The sequence below is a fragment of the Moschus berezovskii genome, chromosome 6, assembly GCF_049115385.1.
Source record: "Moschus berezovskii isolate FMDL1 chromosome 6, NW_MosBer_1.0, whole genome shotgun sequence".
NCBI lineage: Eukaryota > Metazoa > Chordata > Mammalia > Artiodactyla > Moschidae > Moschus > Moschus berezovskii.
Window position 1 is genome coordinate 46065053 of NC_142465.1, and position 19365 is coordinate 46084417.

General features: G+C 33.7%; 1 protein-coding gene across 5 annotated transcripts in view; it reads left to right on the forward strand.

Annotated features, from left to right (window-relative positions):
• Positions 1-207: 207 nt before the first annotated feature.
• ABCD2 (ATP binding cassette subfamily D member 2) overlaps positions 208-19365 on the forward strand; it is a 94185-nt gene continuing 75027 nt past the window's right edge. For 2 of the 5 annotated variants that reach the window (XM_088836693.1, XM_088836694.1), the window contains exons 1-5: positions 208-1181; positions 2731-2911; positions 12343-12458; positions 15215-15383; positions 16103-16197. In XM_088836693.1, the coding sequence (XP_088692819.1) occupies positions 246-1181; positions 2731-2911; positions 12343-12458; positions 15215-15383; positions 16103-16197 (1497 nt within the window). In that variant the 5' untranslated portion in view covers positions 208-245. Of the gene's footprint in view, positions 1182-2730; positions 2912-7675; positions 7724-12336; positions 12459-15214; positions 15384-16102; positions 16198-19365 lie in introns of all 5 variants that reach the window. The other 3 variants (XM_088836692.1, XM_055395229.2, XM_088836695.1) reach the window with 3 other exon arrangements.

Consider the following 19365-nt stretch of genomic DNA (forward strand, 5'->3'; position numbering starts at 1 on the left):
GCTTGGGGCTGCTCCGTGCAGCTTGAGCGTCTGAGGGAATCATCCCCAGTAGACGCGGTGGAGCCTGAGCTCTGAAGCATCTGTCACAGAACAAAATTTTTAAAAATAAAAACAAAAACAGAAGAGGAGAAACGCTGTAAACTATGGAACGCTCTAAAACTTTCTGAAAATTTTGCTGGGGATTCCTGTGGAGCATGATATTTTAAAACCAATTATTTTTGAAGCCGGTTTGGGTAACTGGGAAAATGATATATATGCTAAATGCAGCAGCTGATCGAGTGAAATGGACCAGATCAAGGGCTGCTAAAAGGGCTGCCTGTGTGGTAGCTGCAGCATATGCCCTGAAAACCCTCTATCCCATCATTGGCAAGCATTTAAAGCAATCTGGCCACAGGAAGAAAAAAGTCGCTTATCCGGCTGCGGAGAACAGAGAAATACTGCATTGCACCGAGGCCACTTGTGAAAAACCTTCACCTGGAGTGAACGGAGATTTTTTCAAACAGCTACTAGAACTTCGGAAAATTCTCTTTCCAAAACTTGTAACCACTGAAACAGGATGGCTCTGCCTCCACTCGGTAGCTCTAATTTCAAGAACCTTTCTGTCTATTTATGTAGCAGGTTTGGATGGAAAAATTGTGAAAAGCATTGTGGAAAAGAAGCCTCGGACTTTCATCATCAAGTTAATCAAGTGGCTTATGATTGCCATCCCTGCCACCTTTGTCAACAGTGCAATAAGGTACTTGGAGGGCAAATTGGCCTTGGCCTTCAGAACTCGCCTAGTAGACCATGCCTATGAGACCTATTTTACAAATCAGACTTATTATAAGGTGATCAATATGGATGGGAGGCTGGCAAACCCTGACCAGTCTCTTACTGAGGATATTATGATGTTTGCTCAGTCGGTGGCTCACTTGTACTCCAATCTGACCAAACCTATTTTAGATGTAATCCTGACCTCCTATACACTTATTCAGACTGCTACATCCAGAGGAGCAAGCCCAATTGGGCCCACTGTTTTAGCAGGGCTTGTGGTATATGCCACTGCTAAAGTGTTAAAAGCCTGCTCTCCGAAATTTGGTAAATTGGTGGCTGAAGAAGCTCATAGAAAAGGCTATTTGCGGTACGTGCACTCCAGAATCATAGCCAATGTTGAAGAAATTGCCTTTTACAGAGGACATAAGGTAAGAAATTAAGATGATGGGTGAAATGTGAGATTGTTCAAACTGCCACTGCAGTGCCGGATACCATCTGTTGTATTGTTTTTGTGTTCATTTCTTTAGCATTTCGGATTCTTATGACATTTAAACCTGTATTAAAATTTATGCTTTGTTACCCTTTTTAATCATAAGCTGTTAAACAATTATATGTTAAGTGAAAACTTTTCTAAAGTTTCATGAGAATAACATTTTCACCACTCTAAAAAAGTCTACTTAGCCTCAGTTATCCAAACATGCTCAGAATTATCTCCAAAGAATTTTCTTAAAATTAAAATCCTAACTAAGTAGATGGTTCTAGAACACTGAAGAAAAATATATGTTTAGAAGCTAAGTAAACATGATTCCCCTGAGATGGGAAACTTAGGATAGTATTGTTTGTTTATTTTTCAAAAGAAAAAAAAGTGCTTTCATATGAGAAGACAAGTGTGACAATTTTGCATGACTGGTCAGTGATGGATTTCCTTAGTTCTAAGAAGTATAGGAGAGTGACTTACAAATGGCATTTTCATTGCTCATCATATTTTGAGACAAATAAAAAAAGATAGTGAAATGAAATTTTGCCCAGTTTTGAGGGAAAAGTGAAGATTAGAGATGAAGAAAGAAAAAGGAGTTACAAAATATTTTTATATATTAAAGATTTTCAACATTTAACAGGTTCTGGCGTGCTGTGATTCATGGGGTCGCAAAGAGTCGGACACGACTGAGCGACTGAACTGAACTGAACTAGAATAGTTAACCTAATTATATAAACTTGCAGTCCATTTAAGAATATTAAATATGACAGGAATCTTTAAGGTGATACACCTGAAATCTTAATACAAATGATCTGGCAAATGAAACAGTAAATTATTCTAAAGTTGAAATGGCATTATGATTATGAAGCAAAATCATAGGTCTCAAAACCATCAATTATTTAAAAAAAATTTATAGTACCATTCTGAAGAAGAAAATTTAAAGCAGATTTAACACTTATATTCCCAGTTGAAAATTGGCTACATACATTGTATAAGTCATATTTATTTTGAATCATTGAACTCAGTGATATAAATTATAGCAAGCTGTAGGCTTCCTGTATTTAGACAAAACATAGTAAATTGAGTGCTCAAAAGTGGAGTTAATTACACATATACATGTCATGTGTTTATTTTCACTTATTTTTGGTGTGATCAAGGACAAGGTTCTAACTGTTTATTCATGTTTTATGGATTATCATTTAGTGTTAACATCTTATACAGATAAGTTTGAAACCATAAGTATAAATCACTTGTCTGTATTTATATTTAACATTATATATACTAAATATCAGATATTTAAAAAATAATTTAGATGTGATTACAACTGAAATAATGGCTAATTCTGACATAATCTGTATTTATTGGTTGTTAGAATCACAGATAAGAGTATACTAAGAAAGAGAAAATATGAAATTATCTTTAAAGAAAGTCCTCAAACATACATTATTTATTTTTATAGTTCATAGTAGGTTAATTTTTATCTCTTTTTCTCTCCATAGGTAGAAATGAACCAACTCCAGAAAAGTTACAAAGCTTTAGCAAATCAGATGAACCTCATTTTATCCAAACGTTTATGGTACATCATGATAGAGCAGTTCTTGATGAAGTATGTTTGGAGCAGCAGTGGACTAATTATGGTGGCTGTACCTATTATCACTGCAACTGGCTTTGCAGATGGTGGTAATGACATTTACACTTAATATTAAATATATGCTTCAGATTAATTCTTTTTTAAAGTGTCACTGCTTGAGTTGTGTGAGTAAATTGTGTAGCCATCATTCTATAGTCCTTAATGGTCAGAAACAATGGGAAACTTTGAAACATCCAATAATAAGACCAACTGTTTAAAAGAAGTGACTCAAAAGATCTTTCCACCTCTGCAGTATTTCAGAAAACTCTGATGTAGTGTTTTGGGGGGTTAATCTCAAGCAATTTCAGTTATACTGCCTAATAAAGAATGATTCTCTAGTTTATGTTTAAACTCAACACAAATTAATACCTTCGTGAAAGAGTATAATAGTTCTCACCATGTATTGTAAATTTCAGTTCTGCACATAACATGCTTTTAGTCTATCAATATTCTATAACTGGATCTGCCCTGATTGTAATTTGAAGAGTTGGTTGACTGCCTTAAACAATCAATAATACTGTTTCAGGGAGTGCTTCATTCCATGGAACAGAGTTTCCTCTTCTTGTAGGTAGTATATTAGATAACTTCCTATTTAGTGGTATTGAGGGGATAAGGGTTGTAAAGTTGCACGTGTCTAATTCTATCTTATTACTGTTTCAGTGGGTTTTTTTTTTTTTAGCATTTTTCATCCTTTGGGACAACTAAGAAATGTAAGGACAAGGAGGACAATATTAAAATGTTATGTAATATTTGAGATGGGAGTTTGGGTCTTAATTGGCAGGACAGATGTTATTAATTAAAAAAGAAGAATTTCCCTGTGTCTCTCCAAAGTAAAACATTCACCTTCCTCTTTAAAAACCATTTGACCAAACTTGGTGTTAATATTGAAGGAGCTAGACAAAAACATTGGCTTTGTGGTGAGACAGAGCTTTGCTCAACTCTGCGTTTCTTCTTTTGGCCTGTGTCCTGTTAGTCAAGTTAATTAAACTATCTTAACCTCAGTTTCCTCATCTGTATCAGATGTATTCCTTTGCGTATCAGAAAGACCACTTCAGAGTGCTGTTGTGAGGGTTTAGGAGAATAATGTATCAAGAACATCAGTGTTCTTAATACATGGTGATAATTATTGCCTAGAAAACAAATGTCAACACTAAGAAAAATGTAACAGAATTCACACTATTTACAGTTATTTTTGGTATAGAATTAAGTATTAATAATTGTTTGTTTGAAGTCATCCAATAAAAACAAAAAAATTACCATGTGCTTTAGCATTTTAAAACAGTGCTTTAATGCTTTACCAATTCTTACAAAAACACTTGTCAAATTTGAGTTATTCTCAACTAAACTTATTCATTTTGGTAAAGTAGAATTTGTCAGTCCCTTGTGATAAGTGATACATAAACCAAATGTACTCTACAGCTCAACTGTCTAATAGACAATGTATTTAGACCATGAGGAAAACTGAATTTTACCTGTTCACTTAATGCTTTCAAAATTTGTTTTAATCGTTTAAAAAAGTTTATATTGAAAAAGGCATTGTTAGTATTTTAGATTTAATCTTTTCATAATGAAATAAAATAAATTGCTTTTTCAAAAGAGTATTAGAGAAAAAAAGACACAAAACTGTACAGTCTTAAGATTAGTTCTACTAAGAAATTTAGCAAAATTGTCAAATATTCAAAGTGAATATGTACAAGTTTATGGATATTTTAAAGGTTTGTGGATAAACTATATTAGAAACTACCCCAATAACAAAATTATAGCATTGTTCTCTTAGTCTTTGGAAGAACTGATCTTATTAGAAAACCTTGGAGTATTCAACATAGAGCAGAGAAAATGTAGCTATTAATGGTGACAAATTAAGACCACAGAGACCAGTAAGAAGTAAACAATGTATGCAAAAAATCTAACAGTCTTACTTCTGTAGATGATGTAATAAGACATTTAAAAATAAATACTGTGAATCTAGAAAGTACCATGGTAACTTAAAAAACAGCATTCAAATTTTAGATTGAAATTATGATAATAGTCCCATTGATGCAAGTGAAACAAAATAATTCTTAAAACTCTTTTCAAAAGAAAGTTTTATGAAAAGAAAAGCAATATAATAATTTCATCGAAGAATAAAATGAATTCATATGATGATATTATTATGAAAATATGCATCAGTATGGTAATTTCTAAGATTACTATATATATCCTTATAATATTTGTATGTATATATTTACTAAATATATTTGACTTATAACGATATAATACATTAAAATATTATCATTTTACTCAGACAAAATAATTAATTTTTTTTAGATAATGACATTATTTTTGAGGCTTTGGGTCTTGGAATTAAATACTATGTATTCTAATCTAGTCTTCGATCTTAATTTATGCTTAGGCCCTGAGTTGTCTCTTACATTAGAGATAAATGAAGTGCATGATACTATATATTTTAATGCAAAATAGATTGGGAAAATGGGTGAATAAGAGAATAATAGCAAAGAGAAAAAGGAGAAAAGGTAGAAAACAGGAAAGAAAGAGAATAAAGGATGAAACAGGCTACTGTTCAAATGTTGATTGCTATTTTATTCATCCTTGAGAAAGTTACAGAAACTTTATATGCCTAAATTTTCCTTTCTTAACTGTAGGAATAATAAAGTATTTTAAGAATTGTTAAGAAATTATATATAACATATTTAATGTGCCTTGAAACAGTCCATGGCAAGTAGTAAGAATTTAGGTGGAAGCAATGGTTAATGTTTATTATATTCTTACTCTGTGGGCTCTGGTATCAGATTGCCTGGGTTCAAATCTGGCTTTTTCGTTTATTAGGTTGTGACATGGAACAACTCATTTAACCTTTTTGTGCTTCAGTTTCCCCATTCTAAACTGGGAGAAATTATAGCAGAGTTGTTATGAAGATTAAAGAAGATCACATGTGTAAAATTTAGAACAATGCCTACATCATAGGAATTGTTCAGTAGATGTTTGCTGGTCTGATTATTATTGTTAAAGGGCAAGACATTTGAAAGTGATTAGAAAGTTGGTGGTAAAGATGAAGATAGGAGGAATAGCCTACATAATTTTGGCGGGAGGAGAAAAGAAAAATAGTTGTGTAGTAGATTTATTATACCATATAGCTACAACTTTTAAAATCTTGTGGTAAGAACAAGATGACACTTATTAATATATTGAGGTTCACATTGCAAAATTGCATATTTTATCGTGTCATTTTCACATCAGAAGAGGAGTTTATAAGTGATCTTGTCAGGAGCCCCAAATCTGCCTAAGGTCACACAAATGGTTAGTGAAAGCACTAAGGATAGAAGACTATATAATTCCTTGTGCAATGCTTTTTTTCTCTTTCACTGTGCTGTCTTTATATTAACTATATTGGAGCTTACTCTATAAGGGACTTACTTGAGACCAAGTAATCGTGGGAGCAAATCATTGATAAAGAGGGATTGATTATTAATTACATATAATCTGTTATTTTTATAGAGGACAGTAGTCCTTTATTTGCTTCGCATTAAGAGAAAGACTGAAATTATGTGAAGGAAATAATTACCTGGGAGCTATAATCTCAATTGTTTTAATGCTATTGACCACTTCTATTCATATCAAGAGCAATTCTAAAAAGGCTAGGAAAACTACTTATAAGTCTCTGCTGCCAGACCTTATTACAGGCACCTAACAAGCAAGGAAGAGAGCAGCTAAGCCACTGGTGCTGCCAGGATTGGTAATCAAATAGTGTAAGGTGCACATCAGAAGTGGCGACTGAGAGGTACTGCTCTTAGGAATGGAACTAAATTCTGCCCATCACCCTAGTAACATGGGTGATGTTTTCATCCTCAAAAGTGTACCTGCAACGAGACTATATCTAGGCTCTTGCTACATTAGCATGTCTCATTCTAATGTCAAATTATTTAACTAAAATGTTATATTGTAGGTCAATTTAGATATGATAGGTTGCTAGAATACAAAGAAGAACTATACAAAAAAGATCTTCATGACCCAGATAACCACGATGGTGTGATCACTCAGCTAGAGCCAGACATTCTCGAATGCAAAGTCATGTGGGCCTTAGGAAGCATCACTACGAACAAAGTGAGTGGAGGTGATGAAATTCCAGCTGAGCTATTTAAATCCTGAAAGATGATGCTGTGAAAGTGCTGGACTCAATATGCCAACACATTTGGAAAACTCAGCAGTGGCCACAGGACTGGAAAAGGTCAGTTTTCATCCCAGTCCCAAAGAAAGACAATGCCAAAGAATGCTCAAAGTACCACATAATTGCACTCATCTCACAGGCTAGCAAAGTAATGCTCAAAATTCTCCAAGTAAGGCTTCAATAGTACGTGAACCAAGAACTTCCAGATGTTCAAGCTGGATTTATAAAAGGCAGAGGAACCAGAGATCAAATTTCCAACACCCGTTGGATCATAGAAAAAGCAAGAGAGTTCCAGAAAAAAGCATCTACTTCTGCTTTATTGAGTATGCCAAAGCCTTTAACTCTGTGGATACAGACAAGCTATGGAAAATGCTTCAAGAGATGGTAACACCAGACCTCCTCACCTGCCTCCTGAGAAATCTGTTTGCAGGTCAAGAAGCAACAGTTAGAACCAGAGGTGGAACAACAGACTGGTTCCAAATTGGAAAAGGGTTACATCAAGGCTATGTATTACCACCCTGCTTATTTAACTTATATTCAGAGTACATCATGCGAAATGCCAGGCTGGATGAAGCATAAGCTGGAATCAAGACTGCCGGGAGAAATATCAGTAACCTCAGATATGCAGATGACACCACCCTTATGGCAGAAAGTGAAAAGGAACTGAAGAGCTTCATGATGAAAGTGAAAGAGGAGAGTGAAAAGGCTGGCTTAAAACTGAACATTCAAAACTAAGAAGATGGTATCCGGTCCCATCACTTCATGGCAAATTGATAGGGAAACAATGGAAACAGTGACAGATTTTATTTTCTTGGGCAAATTCACTGCCGATAGTGATTGCAGCCACAGAATTAAAAGATGCTTGCTCCTTGGGAAAAAACCTATGACAAATCTAGACAGTATATTAAAAACAAGAGACATCACTTTGCCAAGAAAGGACAATCTAGTGAAAGTTATGGTTTTTCCAGTAGTCATGTATGGATGTGAGATTTGGACCATAAAGAAAGCTGAGTGCCAAAGAACTGATGCTTTTGAACTGTGGTGTTGAAGAAGACTCTTGAGAGTCCCTTGCACTCCTAGGAGATCAAACCAGTCAATCTTAAAGGAAATCAGTTCTGAATATTCATTGAAGGACTGATGCTGAAGGTGAAACTCCAATACTTTGGCCACCTGGTGTAAAGAACCAACTCATTAGAAAAACCCCTGAAGCTGGGAAAGCTTGAAGGTGGGAGGAGAAGGGGATGACAGAGGATGAGATGGTTGGATGGCATCACTGACTCGACACACATGAGTTTGAGCAAGATCCAAGAGTTGGTGATGGACGGGAAAGCCTGGTGTGCTGCAGCCCATGGGGTCACAAAGAGTCGGACACGACTTAGTGACTGAACTGAACTGTCCTATTGACCAATCATCGTAACAGCAATTATCAATATATATCAGACATACTTTTAGCTGTAAGTAGCTATGCATCTGGAGAAGGAAATGGCAATCCACTCCAGTGTTCTTGCCTGGAGAATCCCAGGGACAGGGGAGCCTGGTGGGCTGCTGTCTATGGGGTCGCACAGAGTCAGACACGACTGAAGCAACTTAGCAGCAACAGCAGCAGCAACAGCTATGCATCTAAGTAGTTACACTTGTAAAGTATAATACATATGTCAACAGGACATAGTCATTAGTGTACCACTCAATGACTTGTCATAAAGTTAACACATACATAATCACCACTCAGAAGAAATAGAAGCTTACCTTCATCCCAAAAGTCCTCATACCCTTTCCCAGTCCTATCCTCATCCTAAGGCTCCCACCCCCATCCCTACTTACTCCTGCCCCTGCCATGCCACATCAAAGGTAATTATTTATTAGTATTAGACCATTTATCTGCTGGTTTTGGAATCTTCCATAAGTAACCTTGTATAGTATGTATAAGCATTCTAGTTGTTCCATTCTTTGTCGATGTTTGATGTCAGTGTTTTTCACTCAGGTATTTTTCATTTTAGGCATATGGTAAGTTTGTAGTGATACTTCATTGTGGTCTTTTCATTTCTTTGTTGACAGATGAGATTAAGCACTTTTTTTCATTTGTTGGCCATTTGGATAGCCATTCTTATGAAGTGTTGATAATTTTTTTGATTAATTTTAGATTGTTTTTAAATATGTTTTTTCTCACTGATTTGTAAAAGCTGTTATGTATTCTGTAGTAAGTCTTTTGTCAGACACACACGCAAAATGTCCAATATTTTTCCCAGTTGATTCTTCCTTTTTCAGTCTCTTAACAGCTTGTCTAAGTAATCATTTTAATATAATTCCATTTGTCAGTTAATTCTTTGTGGTTAATGGCTTTATGTCCTGTTTAAGAAATATTTGTCTAACCCAAGGTCATAAGATATTGTCCAATTTTATCTCTTAGAAATTATTTTTCATTTCACATCAGTCTACTCAAAATTGATATGTGGTATGATGTTCAATAAGGCTGTAAGTTTTTGCTGAGATTTTTCAAGATGTCACAGGTAAAATATAAATAAAAAGAAAGAAACTCAAGTATAAATCAAAGGATAAAAGTACAAAAGAAGAGCCTGCTTTTTCAACTTTTAAAAAGTTAACAATTTTCTTAGAACAGTTTTCGCTTTATGGGCGAATTTATCAGGACGTACAGTGTACCTCCCAGAGTTCCCCCTCTTATTTACATCTTGTGTTAATGTTGCACATTCATTACGACTAACAAGCCATTATTCACACATAGTTAACTGAAGTTCACAGTTTACACTAGGGTTCGCTCTTTGCATCGTACAGTTCTACAGGATTTGAGAAATTATGACATAACCTTCGTTTTAAAATCCTTTTTCATCTTTTCAGTGAAATAGCAACTGATGTGACTATGTTTCAATGTAAACTTATTATTATCAGGCCTGAAAAGTACTAATAAGATGAGAATATAATGCTATTAAATCCTTAAATGCATAACTTTTGAAAAAATATTGAAAATATTTGGTGAGGAAAATGAAATGTGTCTACCTAGCATACAAAAGAGGTGAGGGCTTTAGGTTGTGAGTTTCTATGTCTAACAGACACTAAAAAATCTGACTTTGTCATAGAAGTCACATAGTTCCCTACTGTGTGTATGATAAAACACTCCTGCACTGCTCTTAAACCACCTGCTTAAGAACAATTAGTAGAATAAAAATGTCAGATGAAGTCTCCAGAGCTATTTGTAATTTTGTTACAAATTTGCAAGTTTAAAAGCTTGGAGAAAAACCAGTAGGTATTAGTCTGCCAAAGTAGCATAGAAAGTACCATCCTATACCAAACTGTTTGCGCTAGTGTTCTCTCTTTAATACAGACTGGCAGTGAAAGCTGTTATTCAAACCCCTTTTAACCCAAATTGATAAAATCTCATAATTATTTTAGGTTCTCTGAGTCAAAACTATTCTTAGCGCTTTAACTGATATAGCAATCACTATTTTGGTAGCTTGCTGAGAATCCTTTATTAATTTTTTGTGGCTGTCTAAATTTTGTCACACATTTAAATATTCTTAAGTATATGAAGATTCTGTTCCCAGTTTATCCAATCTCGTCTTTCTTGTCTTAGTTACACTAACTCTTATAGCCTTTCTTTGTACAAATAACTTCAAGGGAAACAAAAATAATTCTCTAAAGCAGTGCTCAACAGCCAAAACAGGAGGTTCCCATGAATTCATGGTTATTCTGATTCTCAAAATAAAATCAGTGCTTGACACCAACCAATACTATAACTTGACCAAGTTATTTATTCAATTGGCATTGCTTGGAATTTCTGTTCTCTGAGATATTGCTTATGCTGTACTTGCGATCTTTTAAAATTGTATGCAGTCTTCAAGCCCTCACTCACAGTCTATTTCTCCATGAAGCTTTCCTGTCTCTTGCAGCAAGAAATTATATTTGTCTCTTTCAAATGTATCACAATAACTCTCCTCATAGGTTGCCCTGCATTGTTATTTGGGAACTTGTCTTCTCTCCTACCAAACTGTAAGCTCTCTAAGGAAACAGTTTGAAAAGCACATTTAATCCTTGCATGTCCTGTGGCACCTTGCCTAATTTCTTGTAAATCTTGCTGTTCAGTAAATATCTGCTAAATGAATTTACCTTCTATTATGCATGGATCCCTTTCAAACTCAGCTGAGCTGTCTATGAGCAAGTAAAGGTGAAAGTATCTGGTAATTATATCTGGGCACATGTTAAATATTTGCATTGTCAGGGAGGAAAAAAAAGTCCTTTTTTTGCTGAGATAAATCCAGGTGAAATAAATATCAAAGTGGCTATGATATACGGCTATATTATTCTATTTTCTTCATTCATTTATAGCTTTCAATTTAGAAATTTGGTGATAGTCTGTAGAAAGACTGGATAGAGAATCAAACTGATGGCAAGATAAAAGTAATGACCTCGAGAGAATAATTTTGAAGAGCAAGACTAAACTGAGTAGATATAAAATGGCAACACTTACAGAAAATAATAATGTCTAACATTTAAGAGAAATTATTATAAGCTACAGATTAGGCTAGCATGGAATACTATGTTCTAAACACTCTGGTGAGTACTCGGAAGAATGAATAAAATACAGTTTTGCCCCTTAAATAACTTATAGTCCACTGGAAAAGCCAGACAAGGATTTCCAGGGAAACCTGTGTTAAAAAGTTAACTCTTTAAGAAAGAGCTCGGCAAAAAGGGAAGTATATTAAAATCAGGAGAAATTATATATACAAATACTAGAGAGTAAACAGAATTTTACATGATTGGGTGTTGCTGAACTGCAGGGTGAAAATTGAAACAAGTAGACAGAGGTAGATTATGATGGTCAGCTACTTTGCATTTCTTTTAAAATAAATCACACCAGAAATATTTGCTTAGATTCAGTTAGTGGTTTTTTTATTGACTGAATCAGTAGTATTTTATTACCTAGCTGTAATAGAGCAGGGAGTTGGAGTTGGTGATGGACAGGGAGGCCTGGCGTGCTGTGATTCATGAGGTTGCAAAGAGTCGGACACGACTGAGTGACTGAACTGAACTGAACTGAACTGAAAAGAATGCTAAGTGAAAATTGTCTTAATACCTATAGATTTAATTCTTCTAACTCTCCTTCTAGAAAAATAAGACAAAGGAAGATTTGAATAAAATCTGGTACAAATACTATATTTGTAATAATTCATTAATTTCTAGGAAATCCTGATACTAATGAAAAGTTCACATATGATTGAGTCACAGCTTGAATCAAAACTCGGTATAAAATAAAACATTGTTACTTAAAAAATTCAATAGTTTTTAATTTGCTTTTAGATCTAGAGGATGGTCAGAAACAAGCTATGGTTAGTGAACGGACAGAAGCCTTTACCACTGCTCGAAATTTACTGGCTTCTGGAGCTGATGCTATTGAAAGGATTATGTCTTCATACAAAGAGGTACTTGCATTTCTTGTCAGTTTGATTTAAATAAGATGTATGAAAATCAAGCAAAATTGTAAATTAATACGTATGTTTATTATTTTGAAAACACCTATTCTCTAGCAAAAACTGCTAAGAGTATAATCAAGATAAAGGACAAGTCCCAAATGTATTATCTTTCAGTTTTTATACTCTCAATTGTCAACAACTCTTTTTTTATCTGTAGTATAACATATTTGTTTTTTAAATTTTACTGTGAGGACTTTTGGTATGCATTCTGGAGTGAGAATGTCTAAATTTAAATTCCTGCTCCAGTGTTTGCAAATTATTTGAACTCAACCTGTTTGTGTCTGTGTCTTCATTTGTAAAATAGGGATAATGAAGATGATGACTTTGTCAAGTTATGATAGTAAGCACTTTTATAAATGTTAGCAAATAATATTACTTATATACCTTTCAAACTTTTACTTATCCTTAAAGTCGACCACATGTAAGAAACCCTTTTGTGATTCCATTTTCTTTTTGAAGCCTCGGTCTTCCTTCTGTGTGCTCATAGTGCATCTGGTTCTTTACCACATTATAATTGTTTATTCCTGCTTGAGACCCTGAGTGGAAAGCAGGAATTATCTTATTCATCTTTACATTCTTAATATCTATTTTAATGTTTGGAATATCGTATATGGTCAGTAAATGTTTCCTGAAAGAATGGTAGTACGATCTACAGATAGACCTACAGATATCACAGGGTTAAGATTAAAAGTCGTTCTTTTCAACTCAGATATTAAATAATATTCCCATGGATAGTCATTCTTGCTATTAATGACTCCTGTGGCTGTTGTATCAATATAGATTGCCAGAGCATCATTATAAATTTATCTGCCTATTAAATTATCCTTGAATAAATTATATAAGATAGTTGCAGAGTTTGTGATTTGCTGACAGAATTTTTCAGTCTCTTTCAACAACTGATTTATTGAATTTTTTTTTAAAAAAGATAAAACCAGTTGTTTAGGGCCATAAAGCAAAACAGCTCAAATTTTTTTTTCAAATAGTAATTTGATAATCTGGAGACATAGCTTTGAGGGTAGGTTTTTTTATCTAATACATTTCTTATTAAAATTAAATGACAAATCAAAATTTTATACAACTCACATTCAAACACTTTGCTAAGTCACAGAGAGAATATCAATTTGTTTTTCTAGATTGTCTGCAACACAAGAAATGATTGCATTTTATTTTATTTTGACTGTATGTGAATTGAATCATAGAATTTTCACTTCTAAAGAGTGTTATTATTGCTGTGCAAGTACATGAAAACATCATGGTTTTTCACTAGCTCTGAAGGGAACAAGATTTCTTTTTAAAGAAACCCCCTTTTATATCTTGAAGTAATTTGTCGGCATTCACATTCTCTCTTTTTTTTTTTTTTTACACTCTTGGCCCATTCAACTCTGCATCCTGGTATACTAACTCAGTGCCTCCTGCCTTTTTTAATTGACCTCCAAATATGTTTAGATTTGTTTTACACAAATATATTTTCCTAGATTTCTTTTGGATCCATATTTTGTTAATCCTTAGCCCTGTTTACCTCTACTTGGGAACTCAAAAAATTCTTCTAGGAAATGTTTTAGAAACTATCCTATATAATAAGTATAACAATATATAGAAATGAAATACTCATCTAATTATAGACCTCTCACATGGTAGAGACAAGTGGCAGAAGGCTTTTAGCAATAATACCTGTTCATTCCTTGCTTTAGTTTTGTATTCACAAAAATCTTACACAAATATTGGTATTATATTAGTCCACAGTTTACTGTTTAAGAGACATTTATTAGTGACATGCCTTGCTTATTGATACCAATATCCTACTAAACAATTCTATAAGGGAAGGTTTTTCATTGCCTCCTTTACACTGAGAAAGATAGTCAAAGAGGACATGAATCACCTTTCACATGAGTCACCTTGATAAAGAAGTGTTCTTTTAATAGAAAAGTAGCAGAGATTCAACCTAAATTGGACAACTGGCAGAATAGGAGCAAGACACCATTTTATTGAGTCTTTTAACTAAAACAAAGATTTATCTCATTATCTCATCTAGAAAAAAGTCATATTTAATATTTCTCTTTGGGCATATCCATCATGTTTGGCTTGAAAAGAAGCTGAATCTTGGGACTTGGACTGAAAAGAATTTAAAGTTTTTCACTGAGCTGACTCAAGGTTGATATCTTCTAGCAGGGGTAAATTTAGGAATTTTGCGCCTAATTTAGGAATTTTGATAATCACTTTGACTTAGAAACATTATTTCTTAAGAAAAAATGCATTTTTCTTCTTAAAATCTTCTATTTTAAATTGAAAAAACATATCAAAATAATTTCATTGAATGAATTTAAGCTTTACACAAAACTTCTAATTTCTGGAAACCAAGTGTTCATGTAAATGGAGCCAAGTCAAAAAATCGATTGAAAGATTTTGGAAGATTTTTAAGTCTCACTAATATTCTGAAATCTTTACATGTCACTCTGAATCCTGACTTGAAGAAATAATTTTGATGAGTTTTATAATTCCAATCAAGCTTAAGCTGTGAACTTGCTATGCCGCTTCTTGGTAAGCTTTTTAGTGCTACTAGTTTTAGTTATCAGATATACTTACCTATTTTTCACATAATAAAATAAAACCTTTAACATTAAATCAAGAATCCTATATGATTGCATATTTGTTTAAAAGTCTGTCTTGAGTATATTAACTATTTTATATCACTGCGTTGGTTTTAGATAACTGAATTAGCAGGCTATACTGCTCGAGTATACAACATGTTTTGGGTTTTTGATGAAGTAAAACGAGGCATTTATAAGAGAACTGCTGTCTTGCAAGAGTGTGAAAACCGTAGCAAGGGTGGAACTAACATAGAATTACCCCTCAGTGAGACGTTGGAAATCAAAGGTATTAAACTCAAATGTTTTTGTACTTCTATATTTTAAGTGTTTATCAACAGAACCAAGATATTTTAGAAGATAGCTAAGGAACCAACATTTACTTATTTAAACAGTTATTCCTAAAGTTAGTGCTGTATTTTGAGGAGTAGTGACTAAAATTATCGTAAAAAAGACTATGCTACTTTTATTTAGGACAAAATGTCTAGAATAATTTCTGGAAACTGTACATATTGCAGAATGATTTTTTTTTTTTGCTTTTAAAATTCAAGTAATAGAATTAGAGTTAATGTTATATTGTTCTCCTTTATTCTATCATTTGATTTGGTTATTATAGTTTTAAAGATTGTGTTTTTCTGTCTTTGTTTCCTTTCTGCAGCATTGGTATTTTTTCTATAGGAAAGTTTAATTTAGAGAAATAAGTAGTTATAAGCAATGTAGCTGATACCAGATAGAGTTTATCTTTGCTCTCATTTTGATGTCAGCATCATATTATTGTAGAATAATATTTCTGGGAAAGATAGTCCAAATAGATACATCAAAATGTGCAAGTTTACATTAGGCTTTGTTTTAGATATAGATATCTATATTTGCATTTATTTCTATAACTTATTACTGTGAATTATCTTTATAATAAATTTATCTGTTATGTGGCATTATACTTTAAATTATTTAATTGGCAATAACACATGATACCTTTTGAAATGTAAACTGTTCCTTAACTTATAGGAAAAGTTATTGATGTGGAGCATGGAATTATTTGTGAAAATGTTCCCATAATTACACCAACGGGAGAAGTGGTGGCTTCCAGACTAAACTTCAAAGTAAGATGATATTCAAGAATCTTCTGATTTTTGCCAACACACTAATACAAAAGAACTCAGAATTCTTGTACCTTATATTAAATACTTGGAGGAAGCATATGGAAAGGAGGGGAAATCAAGAAAGGTAGGCATAGTGAATCAATTACAGAAGCAGTTACTTCCTCAGAAAGCAGAAAGAAAGAGAAATTTAATTTCTACTGCTTTATTGCCTGGTTGAAAATCAAATTACAGTACCCTGAGAGCCTAAACAAGGTAACTTTGGGGAGCAATAGGAAATTTCCTCAGAAATTAATATCTAGAAATAGATTCTAATTTGTTTTCCTTATAGGAATTACTCAAGTAATACAAGCCTGTATTGTTACATATTTACTAAAATATGAGAGAAGAGGTAATCAGCAAGTTTACATTAAATTTATGTTTAACTTATATTTTCATTAACTACATCTTCTATTAGGAAAATATAATCAGAAGAGTCACAAATTTGAATTTAGTTCTTAATTCTATTGAGAATAATAGTTATTTATTGTTTAATACTCTGTCTTGATTATAAAAACTAAGGTGTAAAGATAGCTAATAAATCTGAGACCCTGATTTAAAGCATTATAAGATTCAAATATGCTTTTGGAATTCAAATGCAAAATAATTGGTTGATAATTAGAATGAAGTTATCTGCGCTTAGTTCAAACAATGACATGATTAGACCTAATAACAGAATTAGAAACGTGACCATATATGTACATTTAATGATTTTAATGTGAACCTTAGTCTAGGTTTAATAATTTAAAGATATATTTGCAAATTCATTAGGCTGCTGAAAGAGGATAAGAAGTACTAAACAGGGGGAAAGTTTGTGTTAATAAATGTGAGAGAAATTGTGTTTTAACTGCAATTTGGTTGGGCTCTGTTTTTCAATTTATAGACCTTTAGAGCAACAATATGGAGAAGGCAATGGCAACCCACTTCAGTACTGTTGCCTGGAAAATCCCATGGATGGAGGAGCCTGGTGGGCTGCATTCCATGGGGTCGCAAAGAGTCAGACACCACTGAGCGACTTCACTTTCACTTTTCACTTTCCCTACATTGGAGAAGGAAATGGCAACCCACTCCAGTGTTCTTGCCTGGAGAATCCCAGGGATGGGGGAGCCTGGTGGGCTGCCATCTAAGGAGTCGCACAGAGTCGGACACGACTGAAGCAACTTAGCAGCAGCAGCAGCAGCAGAGCAGCAATAAGGGGCCTCCCCAGTGGCTCAGTGGTAAAGAAACCTCCTGCATTGCAGGAGATGCAGGAGATGGGGGTTCAGTCTCTGGGTTGGGAAGATCCCCTGGAGTAAGGCAGGGCAACCTACTCCAGTATTCTTGCCTAGAGAATCCAATGGACAAGAGGAGCCTGGTGGGCTACAGTCCACAGGGTAGCAAAGAGCCGGACACCACCGAAGTGACTGAGTCACAGAGTAGTGATGAGTGCTAATGATGCAACATAGTCTTAAATAGATTTAACATGAAACCTTTGAAGAGTCCTCTGTTGCATATTTAACTATTTATCAATACTTTAGCAATTTATATTTTATGGTTTTTGCAACCTAGAGGTTTTCATCAGGTTGGATTTCATAATATCAATTCTGGTTGCTCCATTTATTAAATAGAGGAAGAGTCTTGAATTCTGCCACCTACTAACTACATTATTGTGGACACATCGCACTCTTTCTGTGAAAAATTTCAGAACTCAGTATATTTTTATATAAAATGAAGTTTTAAATCTAGTGAAAGTGTCATGAATTTGGAGGTTGTGCAAAGTTATATATAGTATACTTTTATGATAATTGTTTATTTCTAAGTCAGACAGTTTTATTGAAAGTCTCAGGTTGCTAAAGTATAATAGAAAATTCTGTTCCCACTACATGGATTAATAAATAAACAGGTTTCTAGAGGAAAATGTACTCTTTTTTATGTTTGCCGTTTGGAATTGAAAAACCATTTGGAGAAGAAAATTTTGGTAAATGTAGGAATTATTTTGCCTAACACTCACTGTTTACTAAACATTAAAAAACTTATGCTAAAAATAATATGAATGTAGAAAAGTCTTCTATAAGACTCAAAATGTGTTACATTTCTGAGAATTCCCAGTAGAGAATGATTCTATTAAATATTTTGCTGACATACCTTTTGTCATGGCACATACCTTTAAAAATCATTTAATAACTATATATGCTTCTACAAAGTTAAACTTTCTTAATCCTCTTTCTATTGAAAGAGCAGTGCAAATTTCAAAAATAATTCTTTCTGGGTTCTTTCCAGGATATTTTTTAAACTTTATTCTATCAAAATAGCATTTCAGTTTGGCTACAATTAGGGAGAAAAAACATCTGCAGTTAGATTTTATAGATTCAAGCTTACTCCCATCTCATGTCCTTGTGTTAGCTATCTTTATTGCCTGGAATGCTCTTCTGCCAGATCTGACTGGTTGCTTGTTGTCAACAGGCTAAACCAAAATATTACCTCCTCAAAGAGGACTTCCCTGAAGCACCTAATCAAAAGAAGCCCCACCCCACCAGTTTCACAATGCCACTGTCTTTCCCTAATACATCATCCTTTTTTGCTATCACAATAGCATTTATAACTCGTTAATTTTTTGTTGTAATCTTTGCCATTGAAATGCAAGCTACACAAGAACAGAGACTTTGTCTTGGTCAGCACTATATCCTCTGTGCCTAGAAGAGTGTCAAACACATGTCAATATTTGCTAGGGAAATGTCTAACTACTTAGAATGTGAATTTGAACCATTTTTGCTTTACATGTGCTTATTACATACATTATTAGTTATTTTACCTAACCTTCATATCAGCCCTTTTCCCTCCCATGCTCCCTTGCTCTCCCCACTACCTTCTTTCAACAAAAAGATTTTACCTTATGTTATACACAACAAATAGGTAATGGATATATATGGAACTGGTTCCTTATACTGACTTTATACAAGTAATATGATGTTCTTTTACCTTTGAGTATTAAACATGATGTATTCTACATCATGGACACTAGATATTTGTATCTATACTGTATGAAGCTACTTCTACAGACATACTGTAAATTGCTGCCTCTTGTATATTCATGCTATATTAATTTTTAAAATCTTTTTCTTAAAAACGTATATTTTATTGAAGTATAGTTGA